Source organism: Melanaphis sacchari, unplaced genomic scaffold (assembly GCF_002803265.2).
Source record: "Melanaphis sacchari strain LSU unplaced genomic scaffold, SCAv2.0 Contig4_pilon_pilon, whole genome shotgun sequence".
Classification (NCBI taxonomy): Eukaryota; Metazoa; Arthropoda; class Insecta; order Hemiptera; family Aphididae; genus Melanaphis; species Melanaphis sacchari.
This window is the reverse complement of record NW_020271335.1, coordinates 10,043,467-10,061,199: the sequence shown is the minus strand read 5'-3', so window position 1 is coordinate 10,061,199 and position 17,733 is coordinate 10,043,467. Positions and strand designations below refer to the sequence as shown.

General features: G+C 26.9%; 1 protein-coding gene across 1 annotated transcript; it reads left to right on the top strand.

The window, feature by feature from the left end:
• Positions 1-4,517: 4,517 nt before the first annotated feature.
• On the top strand, positions 4,518-16,848 carry LOC112599013 (homeobox protein koza-like). Its single transcript, XM_025345712.1, has 3 exons — positions 4,518-5,072; positions 10,825-11,134; positions 15,098-16,848. Exons 1-3 carry the CDS (start codon positions 5,000-5,002, stop codon positions 15,492-15,494), a joined length of 780 nt encoding a protein of 259 aa, XP_025201497.1. The 5' UTR covers positions 4,518-4,999; the 3' UTR covers positions 15,495-16,848.
• Positions 16,849-17,733: the final 885 nt, after the last annotated feature.

Below are 17,733 nucleotides of genomic sequence, written 5' to 3'. Positions count from 1 at the left end.
AATTGAAATAAATTTTTTTAGCATTTCTTTAAAAAATATGTATAAAATATAACGTTATCGATACGAATATTACAACACTTCCAACATTACATTAAAAGATGCCAGATGATATTGGTAAATTTTCAAAATACTAAGTACTTTAATTCTGACTTCCAATTAATTTTTGATTTAAATATATATATTTCTTGAAACCATAAATATAGAGGAAGTATGAATACTGTTTCATTTATATACCTTAACATTAACAAAAATTATTTAAAATTTAATAAACTGATATTTCATAGCGAATGATAAAAGCACCGAGATTTTCCATGCGTATAAAGTACTTGGAAAAAGAATTGCACGTTTGTTGAATGATCTTTGGATTGAGTGAATGACGCCGTAAAAAATAACGAGCATCAAAATAATATTTCACCGGATGAATCGCATTATATAATAGCACCGATTTTATGAAAATACGAAAAAATAAAAACTCTGTGGTGAATCTTGACTCTTTGGATACTTTATATTATTCGCATCCCCTTCTCATTTATTTGTACCTCTTTTTTTTTTTTGTATACTCTGACCTATAATTTATTTTTTCATACAAGTTATAGCATTTTGCCAGATGATCAAATATAACGAGCTGTCTACTTTTGTGTTCAATTTCGCTAATTAAAATTCAATTAATATCAACTTTTCTCTATGATTTATTATCAACAATTATAAAAATGTATTTTAAATTTAAATTGAAAATTAAATACGTTTATACATAAACCAAATAAGTTTTATATTTATATAATATGCATAACATAAGTATATTTGGGAATAAAATATAGCACATAAACTACATTTATTTTAAAAACTAATATCATGTTTAACCTAATTTAAAACTATATTAAATTAATTTATATTTGAATACTAACTAAAAATAAATTTTTAATAACACAATTAATGTTTATTTTGTGTTTAAAAATCATTAAAGCTTTTTATCGCTTCCATTATTTCTCTACAAACTCTCCTATCGTCGGCATCTTTAATTCTTGTCATTCATAGGATTTTCAAATCAATTAACTCTTTTAAACTAACGCTGATGGACTCTGCCTTTTGGTTTTTTCCCGTTGGATTTGTTGATTAAGATCTTATGTATTAGTTTGTTATTTTCCCAATCTCCGCAATATATGGCTTACTCATTCTCTAGCCTTATTTTAGCTTTGAGATATTTTTGTATATTTGGTCTGTTGAAAATTCTTTTAATTTATTTATTTTTTCTTCTTTTGTGAACTCCTGCTTCTAGATTTAGTATGGTTTCATGTATTTTCTTTAAAATTTTTCTTTTAAATATCAAGAGTTTTTGTTCATCACCTTTCGTTATTATCTAAGTCTCATATGCATACAAAACAATAGAGCGTAGGTAGACTAAATAGTATGTGTATACATACATCTTCGTTTTGGTTTCTCTTGAAAGTAGCTTCAATGAAAGTATACTTCTCATTGTATTATATCTTTTATTTGCTAAAACGAGTTTCAGCCTTATTTCGTTATGTATTTTATGTTTTTGGTTTATATTAATCCCTAAATATTTGAAATTTTCAACCTGTTTGAATAAGTAATACCCCACTCCGAAGTTTTACATTACTGTCGGTATTTTCATAATAAATGTGTATTTTTTTTTTCTCCATTTATTATGAGTCTCATTTTTTTTTTTTTTACTATTTTTTAATAATTCAGTCCTTTTTCATATCAAATCTGTTTTAGATTCTTCAAAGATGATAATTTTGCAGTCAATAACGTATTGTTCTCGGTTATATCCTTAATAACTCATTTTAAGGTCAAGTTATAAGTGTGAAAGACAACGCATCCCCTTGCCTTAAGACCCTTTTAACCTCAAAACGACTTGATGTTGGTTGCCAAAGTTAAATCTTCTATAGCAAGCTATATCTTTGTTAGCAACTGTTAATTTTACAAACTTTAAAATATAATTATAATTAATAGCAATAATAACATATGAATAATATGATGAAACTGAAGGTTATATTTAAACAAAAAATCAGAGGCACCGAACTCATATGTCATGTGAACCAAACGTTCCACTTCTTAAATGAGTGGGTGGGTTGTGGGTTTATAATCCTTGTGTAATTGTGAAAAAACTTAAATAAAAATAATCTTAAAATAAAAAATTGTATTTATTTTTATATCATATTAGATGATTGAAAAGTTTTTAGATTTTGCTTCACAAAAAAAGTCTGATCTCGGTGCCATCACTAAAAATAATTCTTTTAAATTTGTTACAGCGATTACTGATTAATATATAAACCTAACCAATGTATTTGACTTATGTAACTGACATAATAAAATTTAACTGTGAGCACATAACTATGCCTTTGATACCTACATAAAAGCATATTTTATAAAGAATTGTTAGTTTTTATTACATGTTTTATAAATTTTTATTATTTTAAATTATTTATAAAAAACACCTATTTTTTTGAATAAACTAGCAATTATATTTAAATATATAAATCAAAATATAGCACTAAAAAGTTAGACATTTTGGAATTTCTTGATATGTATTAAATTTATTACAATATTTTTAAAATTTTAAACATAATTTGTGAAAACAAACTATGAATTCCCTTACACGTGTTTACAGTCGGGCTATAGTGTAATCGAATAAATAAGTTATAGACTGTCTACCTGCAGATGAACACATAATATTTTAATTTTTTTACAAAAAAATTAATTTATTGTGATTAAATTTGATATTTATAGTCATCGATAAAATCGTTTTAGTGTTATTTTATGATAAACATAATTTCATGTTTATTATACTATAATTTTTGACTACATTCACTTAACTACCTTCATTACTATAAATGATCTAATTTCGTCAAAATTTACGACAACGGATCACAACTGTTACAATTGCCTATATATTATAAACGATTATAGAGCAGGCATTTACTGCAGAGTGATTGACTAAACATATTTAGCCCCACTTTTTCTTGATAATGAATTTATTCAAATTTTGATTTTTTTGATTTTTAAAATGGCTTACTTAAAGACCATATTTTCTAATATTTTTAACCTATTTAAGAAAACTGTGGCATAATAACTTTTTTTTTCAAATCACCCTTATTTTAATAATATCTATCCTTTTTTTCTACAAGAATAATGGATCAAATAAATTCTTTTATCCAATTAAATTGAAATTTTTAATTGGTAGTTTTTTGAGTTACTTAGCTTTGTGTAAGAACGAATAATAATAGATCCACTTTAATGCAGTTGGAAGATATAAGGACTATGCGATGAATTAAAACTTTAAGTAAGCAATTTATATTGGTTCATCAACATTTATAATTAAAATTTATTTTATATTTTATTGTTTTAGATCCGTTTTTAAGGACTTTTATATCTATCATATACGTTTTAATAATTTAGAAACTTCCAGATTTGATTTAGATACTTACATCAAAATTAAAAAAAAAAAAATCATCAGCCCAACAATTTATTGTAAAGAAGTTTAAGGTTCTCGTTTGAAAAAAAATCTCCAAATATACTTTCTAAATGGTACGTATAAACACTTTGTAAAATTAAAAATATGGTCTTTGAGTAAAATTCAAAATTTAAAAACTCAATATTAAAAAAAATAGAAGTGAACCATGCTTCTTAAACCAATTTGTATACTTTGTAAAAACACTATTATAGTGTACACCTATTACCTACTAATAACTAATAAGTGTTGGTTTAAGCAACCTACCGCACTTATTATGATATATTTTATGTTGCCATCGTACTATACCCACTAATAATTATTAGTTTTTAGTTTAGAGGTTATAACATATTATAACAAAATATTCGCTGTGAAAAATTAAAATATCATCATGCCCTATTTATTAAGTTGAAATATCACACTATCGAGGCCAATCGCGTTAATATATAGTAAAAATAAATTTTTAAAAAATACAGTAAATGCATTAATATAGAGTTAATAATAATCGTTCACGGTAATGCTATGTATAACTCCCAATACTCTTAGCAATAACACAACTTTTTGTTCATACGAACAAATTGAGAAAACTGAGATTGACCGTGATAATAATATGATACTTTTATTACTTTTAAGCGACGATATTATTATTATAATAAACACCGCAGCGCGTATTTGCATTTTTAACGGGGCGGCGGTCCGACAGAGGGCCGGGCTCCGGAAAACGCGGACCGGCCAACCGCAGGCGCGCGTAAACGACTATCACCCCCCCCCCCCCCCACGTGACGGTTCACGGTATACCACTTGACGGCGTGATGAGAGGGTGGTCCGCCGGTCGTTGCACAAATTATGCTTCATGGCGTAATAATACGCACGCACACGCGCACAACATATCGACGTGAGCGTATATATATACATATAACATAATATTATATTGTAATATAAACATGAGCGGGAAAAATACTCGTCCGGCGACGGCGAAAAACGTCGGTTTTTCCATGTATGTACGTACACATTTATCACGTCGATGCGTGTGTACGTACGCGAACCGCGTAATGTGTCACCCCCAATAGGCTCCTCCTGACGACTCCACGCTAAGAACGTGTTTAATCAACCTCGCGCGAGCGCTCTCCGCCACGCCACCAACAGCTTTTCGACGAACGTTTCCAAGGACGCTGCAGTCGACGACGACCCACAGTACATACCAGTATATATTATATAATTGCACGCAGTAGTACTATTACTCATGCCCTTAAAAATCACATAATATTTTACAATATTGCATTATTATCCCGTTTACGGTTATACCTACAGCACGCAATACCGCGGTATAAATCACGTACCTACAACCTGTTATATACCTGATGCAGCACGATCTTTCATCGCGGTACAGCCGTACAACCAGCAATATCGCATAGATTATTTGGTATAATACATATATTTATGATATACGAAACTATAATATCAAAAGTACACCTCAACTTTATATATAATATACTGGTGTAGCAAAACAAATAAAAACACATCATCATGGAGTGTCCAAAACCTTCGTTTCTCATCAGAGATTTGATTGGAGACGTCTTACAAACTTCAAAATCTTCTGGTAAGCTAGTTTTTGTTATTATTCTTCCGCGAGATGCGTATAACATGATAATATATTATATGATGTCGCAGTTAAATTCATATACCTATTCGATGGAGATTTGTAATTTTAAACATTAATTTAAGTTTAATAAAAAAAAAAAAAAACAGAAGCTTTATAGTGATTAAAAAACTATTATATGTATAAGTAGATGACATGAAACCTTAATTTTTTGACTTTTTTATAAAATAGAAAGAAAAATATATAGTCAGAAAATCGTTTTGCTCAGCAGAAAAATATACCTATAAAACTACAAGTACTTATGACCACAGTTATTTCTCTAGTTAGGAAATTTAATCCTTTAGTCTTTACCTTATATTATTAAAGTTTAAAGTGATGCCTAGGGTTAAGATCCTTCGTATACTTAGCAGTTTAACAAATTAATAAAATCAATTCACTTAATAGTATGTATCTAATTAGATATTATATTGTATATTGCACATATTACAATATCTGCAATTAAATAAAATGGATGTTTCTTAACAATAACTGTAAGGTTACTATGATAAAACTATAGTTTAAATATTATTAAGTTAATAGTAGGATGTTACTTTATGTTGGCTTGTCGTTAAAAGGGGTAGCATAACTCCCCATGAATCATAAATATTCAGTACACTAAATACAGCATTTGATAAACTATCATTATTTTATTAAATACACGCTAATATCGCACATAATGTTGATATATAATAAGACTTAAGAGCATACCTAATTCCATAAATAATATTTTCATGAGAGTAATTGCGTATATATCTATCAATTTGAAATATGATTGCAAAATTTGAAATAGTTTTCCAACCAATTATAATACATTTTGACTTTCTACAAAGGTCATAAAAAATTTGTATCCCTTTATTCATAGACCAAAATTGTCCATATTCATGTTTAATCTTAAAAAAAAATATTTAACATATTAGGTATATACAAATATTTTATTTGATATGTATATATTCTAATATTAACATTATTTTTGTATGAAATTTATCTGATATTTGGTAAATAAACGTTTTAAAGTTTATAAAAATAAATCTGTTCATATATTATAGTACCTTTTCTTCAAAATAACCTATTCTTAGTCCTAATAGAATATCATCATTCTCCTACCAACCCTACCCATTCACTGTTAATAATATTTTGGTCTAACACTTAATCAAAAATTAACTTTGATTTACTGTATCAGAACTAAAAGACAAACTTTAAATAATCTCCTACGCGTACTTAGAACTATTATTTTAAATAATAAATACACTTTCATGGAAATCAAATTTCTCAAATATAAAGCTACAAAAAACAATATAGACATAAGGACTCTAGTTGTAGAGTTGTGTAAAAAAGTCAATTATTAATTAAATTCAAACCTACCAAAATATTGTCTTCAGAAAATTAATAAATACCCCTCCCTTCCTGACACGTATTCAAATATACATTACATACGGATTTAAAAATAAAATCAATGAACTATGATGCCAATATCTTATATTAAAAATTGCATAACCATTTACGTTCTTTTATAAATCCTCAATTTGATCTCTGATATAATAATATATTGTCGTCTCCTATGATACTTGAAATATAAGTACCAAGTGATGTCTTGATCATTTACAGACTCGGATAAAATCAGCAAGTTACCGAGTTTAACTCAATAAATCAAACTATATTTTGGAAGATTAAGTATTAAACTTGATTATTATAACAAATCTTAATGGGGTTTAGGCTAGTAAAATTTCTAAAAATCAATGTACTCACCTTACCTGAAAATGATCTTTTATAAGATTTAAATGACAAAATTAAGTTAACATAAATAATACAAAGTATCCATGGATCGCTCAATTCATAAAAAATATTCATCTTGCCATATCATAATTGTTACTTGAAAAAAAGTATTATTTTTCTTCTATAATAGTAATATATTATGTATTATATATTTTTAGTAAACCACAACCAAAATATTATGTTTAAAAGAGTAGGTACATATATAATTATTTTAATATAAAATATATAAATTTATATGAGTATTTAAGTAAAATAAAATAATAACCAATATAAATTTTTAGTGAGTTATCCGATTATAAACAATAATAAATACTATCTATATTTTTTTATTTGAAGAATGATAAACTGAAAAATGTAAAAGTGGACTAGGTCCTCATTTTATACTCGATGTAATCCTGTCAGAAATACAAGTAAATAAACAATAATTATATTATTTCATTATCGTAGCAAAAAGTCGTAGATTTTTTTCCAATGGTGTTTTATTTATCGTATAAGGTCTTTTAAAATGGGTTAATTTTAATATCTAAGTAATAATATTGAATTTATCAAAATTTATTTATTAAAAAATTGTTATTTTGTCATTAATATGTTTTAACATAAAATATTGATAATTTATCATTTAAAATTGTTTATGAATTTTACTATAATTTTATTAATTCATGTATAATGTACGTATATACAAAATATAATTTCTATTAAATAAACAATATTCGAAGTTTATTTAAAACATATTTATATATTCTATATTTTAATAGTATTGTTTAGCAGAATAACTTATGTTAATACTAAATACCAAAATAAAATAAAAATTCATTATTGAAGTAATACGAGTATAATAAAGTTCTCCAATAGCGTTTTTTAATCTTTAATTGTAAGAAATCGTTTTTAATATTTTAAATTTTGTTTTTTCTATTTTAAATGTAATGTTGGATATAAAATTGAAATCAATAATAAATTTTATACTAGAAAAATTGTCTAAAATGTCATTATACATTTTATTTCAAATTTTTTTTCTCTCTTTTTACTTTTCATTATATTTTATACTAATCGCACGATTTTCGTATAAACATTTAAACTATCTATACATTCACACCACTAAAAACTATATCAGATATCTTTAATTTCCCCGTATTTTCTGGCATTTCATATATTTTAATAGATTATAAGAATGGGGTTTTAATTTAATTCACGGTTCTTTTTAAATTTTTACTAATTTTAATGTTAGTTTGTGTTTTATTATTTATTTTTGATAATGTAGCTTGTATTATTGATGTAAATTAGTTTTATTTCAATTAACAACTTTAAATATATATAAATCAAATCGTGTTCTTGGTACTTAAAATACTATATACTTTACTTTAAATAATAAAATAAGCTTTTAATAATTTAAGTGTACTTGAGACTTAACGATAGAATCATAATCTGAATATTTTATTGATTTTTAATATTAAAGTAAAGTAGAACTGTAGAAGTTCGTACTTATAATCATTACATATATTTACTCAAGATAAAGGAATTTTAAATAAGCATTATAAGACTTTATTTAAAAAAAATCACTAATATATATTTCTAGCGTTTCTAGTGTTCTTTTATCTAAAATACTAAACATTTTTTAATTCTCAACAGTTAAAATGTAAAATGGTTCAGGCATTTTTAGTATAAACTTACATAGTTACATATATAATGTATAGTACTTAATTTAAACTTAAATAAATTAAAATAATTAAAGCAGCATCGTAGATTTAATATAAATTAAGAAAATTTGTCAAATATAATTCTAAAAATGATGTACTATGAGTTATTTGGAATTTCTTTTAATATTAATTGATTATAATACATTAATTTATTTCATTTAAATACATAATAAATGTATAAATAATTATTTTTTTCAATTTTAATTCAAGCGATTTAATTAATAAATAAATAAATTATTATTACAGATAAATATAATTAAATTTTTATTACTTTCGTGATTGACTGAATGTTTATTCAAATAATTATAAAAAACTGCTGCAGTATTTAAAAGTTTACAATATGAAGATGTTATATTTAATAAAAAGTTTATCGTTTTATAAAATACGTTAACTCAGAATATAAACAAATGGTCGACAATTATAAATTATAAAAATAATATAAATTACTAGCCGAGTTTATAACTTTATATACTTTTTTTTTTAATTGGGCTCTAAATAAAACGCTTATAGTACTATACAACATACTATACAGTTGTTAAATTAAAATTGTCTGGTGGTCGTGTTAGAGAAAGTCTGATACACACCCGTATGACCCCGTGTAAGTATACGAGTGGTTTTGGAGAATCGGACGTGCTCAAGAGGGTCGCCACATGCGACGGACCATTGAATTATCACGACAGTAATTGCGTCCTTTTATCTGCGAATACCTCATGCTGGGCAGTATGAAAAGACTTAAAACAACTCCCCTCCACGTTTGATTTTGCCATGTTTTTTTTTCTGATTGATAATGATTTGAAATACGTTTCATTAAATAGGACAAGGGTACTACGTATAAATATTCGCAATTATACATAAATAAAAGTTTACCCCAAAAATCATGACAAATACGATAATAGACTTTAACTACTGGTCCCAGATACGCATATAGGGATAGGGTAAATATACGATTGCTAATGTTTTTCTAATCCTATAAAAATACAAATAATTACTAATATGTAGGTTTTAGTGTCGTTGGTCTATATTGTATAATATATACGATGTTTATTATTATATACTAGCTGAATCATAGCATATATTTGTACAAGTTTTGTATAATTTAACAGTCACTATTATTATTATTATATTTTTAAAATGTACCTATACAATTAATAACATGTATTACGACATGATGTTATTATTTACTTCATTGTAAACCATAATCTATAATCATAATAATGTATATTATATATACAATATATGCATAGGTGGTATAAAATATATTACTTCTTACTTATGTACCTATACTTTAAAGATATGTGTGTTTATGTGTATGTGCATATAATATAACATATCATAATTTATTTTTTATTAGAATAAATATTAAATTACTATTATATTTTAACCTAAAACCAATTAATTTAAATTAAATGCGAAATTATAAATATTATATTTAATAATATTTAATGAAAATATTCATAAAATACCGTGTGTGATAAAACTTGTCAATTTTCTTCTTTTCAAATTATTATGTTGTTTTAACAATTTCCATCTTAAGTGCGTTACACTCATTAGTCATTACACTATATTTTTTATATAGTTATTGAATAGTCTTTAAATAGCAGGTATATGTTACATAACTTGTAATGATAAACAAAAATCAATTCTTTTTGTTTTAATCTAATTGCATTCAATGTGGAAAATATATTTTCAGAACAACTGTATGTTAATCAATATCTTGAGAGTATATAGAATAAGTAATTTTTTTAAAGAGAAAAATATACATCTAGAAGTGAACTTGAAATTTAAAAAATTGTATTATTATAAATAATTTCTTTTTTTACAAATATTATTTATTAAATGCTAAATTTAATAATGAAAAAATGTATTTTTATATACCATCCATATATGGTCAACATAGAATCTTACGTAGTAAGGATGATATAGCTGCTGTTAAATAAATTTATAATATCTAAAATAACATTTATACTGAAGTCTACTTAATCTACATGTATAATAATAAACTTTGATTAAGTACAATGATTTTTGTACAATATAATGATAATAGTTGAGTAAATTCATTAAAAATCAAAAATATTTTATCTCTTGTAATAATAATATGTGCCATACAATAATTATTATTCTTAGAAGCCTACAATGTTTTACGTTTCCTCATTAGGCCATCAGATATCAACATTTATCTCTATTTATAATACATATATTGTCAAAAATACCACATTGTAAAAAATTATTTTGTTACCTATTATAAGATATGTCCAGTGACGAAGGCACAGCTGACATGGATGACCGTACACTAACAATTAGTAACTTTTCCGCACTACCGCTGTTGGTGCAAAAACATCACCACCATCACTACCAACAACACCAAGACATGTTGACCGGGAAATCGTGCGGTCGGAAGGTCAGACGTAGAAGGACAGCGTTCACTCATGCTCAACTAGCTTACCTCGAACGCAAGTTTCGTTCCCAGAAGTATTTGTCTGTAGCCGATCGCAGTGACGTGGCCGAAGCGTTGAATTTGTCGGAAACTCAAGTCAAAACGTGGTACCAAAATCGAAGGTTCGTATAAATCAACAGAATATTATTTTGTGTTTGTACTCAGTCTCAATATTATATTGACGCAATTTGTACGTTATATAATTTTTACACACACGACACACGTACCTAAATTAAACAAAGGTAAACTCATTGGTGTCTATACATATGCGGTTTCTCAAATAGAGAGTACATTATCTCATATCCAAAACTTAAAAATATATATTTATAGTTGAAATTAAATAATAATAGGTATTGCAACTTATAAACTATAATACTCGCATATTAATAATTAAATCCCGCTACTTCAAAGAATATTAAAACGCGGCCGCCTACACGACCTCATCAGTTAAAATATCCAAACCACTGTCCATAAATTTATGTTTTTATTTGTTAAGTAAAATAAATTGTGTAAAAAAAAGTTCTTAATCACTAGATTAGGTCAATCACTATATATACTGTAATACTATATTTAAAACTATCGCGTCCAAAAATTGTCACAATTATTTTTCTGTATTATGCATAAACATAGATAGCCATAGGCTAGGAATGTCTAAATTCTTAAAAAAAAATAATAACGTTAATTATAATATAAATAAAATTATTTTTAGGTTTTCCCCTATTTACCTAATTTTTCTGTTATTATTCTACAAATTTAATAAATGTCTGTTTAAAACGAAATACCTAACCCTGTATATCGTATTGGTTTTGTAATTTTAAATTAAATATAGAAGGACGTTGTATATTTCTCATAGTTAGTATACTATAATCCATATCTCTTCAGAATAATCAATTAAATGTAATTAAATGAAGTAATGACTCTTCGTTATGGACAAAAAACTATTGAGGTATTAATTTTTTTTAATTTTTCAATTACGTATGATACAAGAACAAAAGTTAAACCATTAGATATTCTATTTTCAAAATAAAATCTAAATTATTTGTATAATTTTAGAATATTTTGTCATCATAAACATTGACTTAAATGAAAAAAGTAAAAACAGCCTCTCATTAAGCACTGGTAAAAACGTTAGTAAATACATCAAAGAGCCTTGCTCGAAATCAGTAATTTTACTAACCGACCTTAACTTTTTTCCCCATAATCAAAAGTTCTTAGTGAACTTGAGTATCTTAGATATAAGTGTAAAAACTAATGGTAATACCACATTGTATTTAATTGCATATATGGTTATGGATAGAAATTGGATAAATAAATGCGATGATAATTTAAATATGCCATACTGCCATCTATAAACCTGCAAATTGTAATAATTGCTCAAATGCAAAAATATTTAAATTAATTTTTGTCGAAAATATTAATATTCTATTATTGACTATTTGACTATTATCATTACGCCATAAATACAAAGAAGGAATTTTTTTATTTGAGTTTATATTATATGGCTAAAAAATAATTTACTCCGATAACGATCAAGTTGGTTAGAAGTGAATCTTTTAAATAAATGTAAGCTCCCCTAAAAAATGAAATAGTAAATTTCTTAAAAACATTTTGCTATCATATTACATTTACGTTAATTCCCTTAAAATTATTTTACAAAAAATGTTGAAACCATTTAGCGTAATCCAGAGCCCAGAGAACACTATATAGGAGCGGTTTAAGTTATCCTCCAAAAATATATGTATTTTTAATTGAATTTATATTCATATTCATATTTTTTTTTCTCTATTCATATTTTATGCATAGAAAAATTCATCGCATGCTAGTTTTATAAAAATTATTATTATTGATTTCGTCATGTTGATTGTTTTTTTATTGTAACTTAAACATGTGTGTTGGTTATAAGTTTATAAGCGTATTATTTGGTTTTTACACTGATAATGACTTTTTGTGTTAATAACAAAAAATATTTAACAAATATGTTGCTGTAAAGCATTGAAGCCTATATAATATACTATATTGAGTGGGAAAATGTATTACGGGGAAATATGTCAACGGATCGTAAATTTGACTTGGGCAACGTAAACCTTACGCCCTTACCCATCCACTTCACTTTAAATACGTATAATATATACATTAACCGATGTTCTGTAAATAAAATATTAATTCTTATTAATACAGCCAATTCAAACACTTAGATACTCTGTCACATGTAAAGATACTTAGGTACTAAAATCATGAATGTATATGTTGTACCTATAATAATCAAAACGTCAAACACTTCAAAAAGTACTACTATACAGTGATCCAGAACATTTGCACGTTGGCATTCAATTTGTATACAAGTTATATTATATAAGTAAATTATTAAAATTTAAGTATTTCACTTTAATATTAAAATATAACGTATAGTACTTGTATAACAGATACACATAATTTTCATAACTTTAAGTTTGATAAATTATGGTAGTCGGTAGATCCATTCACTCTACTACTAAAGTTAACAACACACAATTGTTCAGCTTAATACAAATTTATTATTCTATTATTATACTGCTCATGGGTCAAAAATGGGACACATACTAGTTGCGGACAAATTATTCAGGTCACTATTATAACATAATAATTGTGGACACAAGTTTCGATATCATAATACTAATTGCGTACATAATTTTTTTTAATAAAAATTACGTGAGTTGCCTTTCACCACTTTTTCAGGGTTCGGGCAAAATTTTTTTAGAAACAGCCTGTATCAATGATACTCGTTACTGATTTCACCACTTGAATATTACATCATTTTTTTTACTGATAAATGCTTCCTTTTTGACAGTTTTTTGTTCGTTTTAAATTTTGTATAGCAGTAAGTGCAATTAATTTTCATATATCAATCTGTACTTCATTTAAGGCGTCGACCAATTGGTATATAATAGAGATACTGCGATAAAACATTCCATTAAGGTTAGCATAAAAACTTTCACAAGCATTTGCGGTTCGTGAAAAAGAAAAAAATTAAGTTTTTCACTATACATTTTTATACAGAAAACAGATGATCAAAAAGATGACAAATATTAAGCAAGCATGAGAAAAGTTGTAGCTAAACTGATCAAACATGTTTTTTGAAAGCTGCCTCAACATCGTCAATATCAAACAGTAATTTCCCAGCGTCCACAATCGTTATACTCGTATCAAAAATAATAATTGGAAATTTATCCGTATTTAGTATCTTATATTTGTGTCCGAAATTCGTATGTATTTGTATGTTACCTTTTTAGATTTCGTTCACAACTCACACGGTTTTTGTAACTTTGTCCGCAATTCGGGAACACCGCAAAAAGGAATACAAAAAAGTACACTATAATATCCTAATATTATTCCACATGGTTCAGGAAAAAATAATCCTGAAAATGTAATTTTAGATATAATACATAATTAGTGTGTACGGTATTAAACGTTTTGATTTTGGGATAAGTGCAGGATTAATGTATAAAAATTTGCTGTTTTTGAAAGTTTGCGGTTATAGCGACCACCGGTTTATATGACCCGAGTACTTGACCATGTAATATTTTACCATATATACCTATGTATAGTGTCTATTTACTCCGTTTAGCCAGATAAATGTATATATTTATACATTTTTTTTTTATTTTATAAACATATATTAATGTACAAGATGTACAATACTATATACAATTAACCAACTGTTAATTAAAAAAAAAAATTAAATAAATTTGCTGATATGAACAGACAAAAATAAAGGGGCAGATGTTGAATTTAAATCATGATTAAAATTTGATGTAAATAATTATTTATATTAGTTGCAAGTCGATAACTATATGGTTTATGTGCAGTTACTCCACGCGTTCTTTTAAATTAATATAATGGGAGACCTAATATATCGTTCATTTCAAAAACAGTTGTCTGTATAGTGTATTATATTTTACACCTATACGGGTAAAAAGTCTGTAGTTTACGCACATACAAATGAACGTATGCACCCTTTTTTTATATACCTAAAATATTAATCACATCTTTTACACAACGTCGTGTTCTGTCGGACCCGACGCGTGTGTGTGTGTGCATTGGTATAGGACGAAGTGGAAGCGTCAGAATCAATTGCGTCTCGATCAGCTACGCCAACAGTCGGTTGAGCCGCAATCGGAAACGTCCACCGCCGCCGCCGCCGCCGCTGAGTACGGTCAGCACCAACAGCACAGGCTGCACTCAGTGGAACCGCACCACAATCGGCAAGAGCACAGAGTGTACGTACCGTCGTCGGCGGCTTCAGCGTCGGCGGACCCGGACGTACAAGCGGCTGCAGAGACGTCGGCCGCCGCACCGTTGACGTCGTCGACAGCAGCAGCGGCCGCGGCTGCGTTCATCGGTGCGCCGTACCCTGGGGTGGCCAATGGCGCGCGATGGAACTTTCTGACCACGGCCGCGGCAATAGTGCGGAACGTGTCGTACGTGCACGGATGTCACATGTAAACAACATTATAATATTGTAAAATGACATATTATTGTAATATGATTCAGTTCGCATCGGCACGGATTGTATACAGGGTGGTCGTACGAACGATATCATAATATTATATATTATATACTAAGCGACGCTTTAAATAAATAGTACCTAATGTAATTTGTAGGGGAATAAATCTACGCGCCCAACATGCGACGTTCTAGTTTGGCAAAGATTTTTGAAATAACGTTGACATACAGGCGTACAACATACAAATCGTGGTCGTCCTTAGACCAATTAATAAGGAAAGGGGACAAAAAATTTCAACTCGATTTTTGCAAAATAATTTTGGGAAATTGGAAGTACCTTTATAAGTATGTTATAGGCATGTAGTTAAGGGTAGACAATTTTAACGGGCTAAGATAAATGCCTTTACCTTAATATTTTATGTAGGTACTGCCCTATTGGTCTTTGATATCAACAAAAAATATATTATTATGCATAAGTTAATAAATAAGTAAAATAGAAACTAACAAAATGTTTAAATAGCTAAATAAGGTATTAGATATGCCTTCCCTCTTCAAAGGCATCACTGAAATGTTAAACAATGTCAATACTGCTTTATATGGCGGAGAGCCGATTGCCGAATACCTATACATGATTTGCTCCAGATACTTCCTTCACCTATAAATTCAGTATGAATATTATTGTAGTACGAGATCGTGAATCATTAAATTTTATATAATAAAATCTATGTTATACTACATTGTACACTCAAGCTATCACAATCTAAATTACCTATTGTCCACTTATTGAATTTATGATCATAAAGATACCTATTTTGGATTTACGAATTCCACCTTATGACAAACTCACAATAGGTTCAAACAATTTTTGACTTTGACTTACGAAAAATATTTATTAAGTTCACGATTTCCATATCCACATTTTAAGTTTTTGACTTAAGAGAAACTTAAATATTTAAATCAAATATATTATCAAGACTCCTCCTCATATAACCTCCGTTTCATGGAGTATCAACCTGTCTTAATTTATGTCTTTATATACGACATGTCAACATAATTTATTTATTATTTATTTATTATTTATTCCAGTCCTTTTTCTACATTAAATGCGTATATAGTATATCTATTAATAAAGTTAAAACTATTTTTATGAAGACAACTAATAGCATTTTAAGGTAGATACCTATATTTATAATTTTAACGGGCGATTAAAAATTGTAGGTTTGTCCAAGAAGAATCCCTCCGCGTCTCCTCCCCATTTTTTTAAAAGTAATTCCCGACTAATTCAATTATAAAAATATAAACTTCAGTTATAATAGGTTAAGATAGATGGATACCTACCTATGTCTTTAAAATTAAAAATATTCCCTAAAACAATTTAAAATATTAAAATATAAATTTCAAATTATGTTTATTTCATTTACAATATTGTAAAATTTAAATAGTACCTAAGTCCTATTTCATACTAACTAGTAATAGATCAACTAGAAAAAATATACTTATTCATGAATCAAAGTTATTAATCTAGTAGCTGCAGTTTTGAAGCAATAGATGTAAATTTTAATGGTCATTGCTTATCTAGTGGCTCTAAATTAACTAGATAATACTTATTAATTTATATTTAATTGTATATTATACCTTTCTAAAAGTATTAATTATAGACACTATGTCACTATTTAGGTAAATTTGTTTATAACAAAACTAATTTGAGGTCATATATCTATACGTTTCCCTAATGTGCTTATGGTAATTGATGATGTATAATGATATGTAAACATTTTTGATCAGATTCCCCATCATGAAGTCATGCCTATCTTAACAATTTATATTTAGTATACTAACAACTTATTTGAAATTATTTCAAAACAATTGGTAAATAAAACTGTGGCATTCCTTTTAATTTACCAACCTCGCCTGTATATTCTGTCTTTATAATTTCTTTCTTGTGAAATATCATACTATGCATTAACAAGATTATTAACCAGATTTTTATTTAGCATAACATAATATCAAAGAATATAACAACACTTATGATACCTACTAGATAATACTTCCTTATATATGATTTTTTGAAAAACATTTAAATTGTACAGTTTACAAAATACTTTACTTATTATTGTCATTGAATAAAGAAATTAATTAAATATTGATATAAACCTAAATATTATTACATATAATGTAAATATTAATTTTCATAAGAATTGTGTTTTTTTTTTTAATATTTACATTATAAAATACAGCT

Excerpts from the sequence above, each read along its gene's own strand:
- LOC112599013 (XM_025345712.1), top strand. The coding sequence starts at position 5,000 with ATGGAGTGTCCAAAACCTTCGTTTCTCATCAGAGATTTGATTGGAGAC. Across the intron at positions 5,073-10,824 it reads ACAAACTTCAAAATCTTCTG|ATATGTCCAGTGACGAAGGC; the intron begins GTAAGCTAGTTT and ends ACCTATTATAAG. Across the intron at positions 11,135-15,097 it reads ACGTGGTACCAAAATCGAAG|GACGAAGTGGAAGCGTCAGA; the intron begins GTTCGTATAAAT and ends GCATTGGTATAG.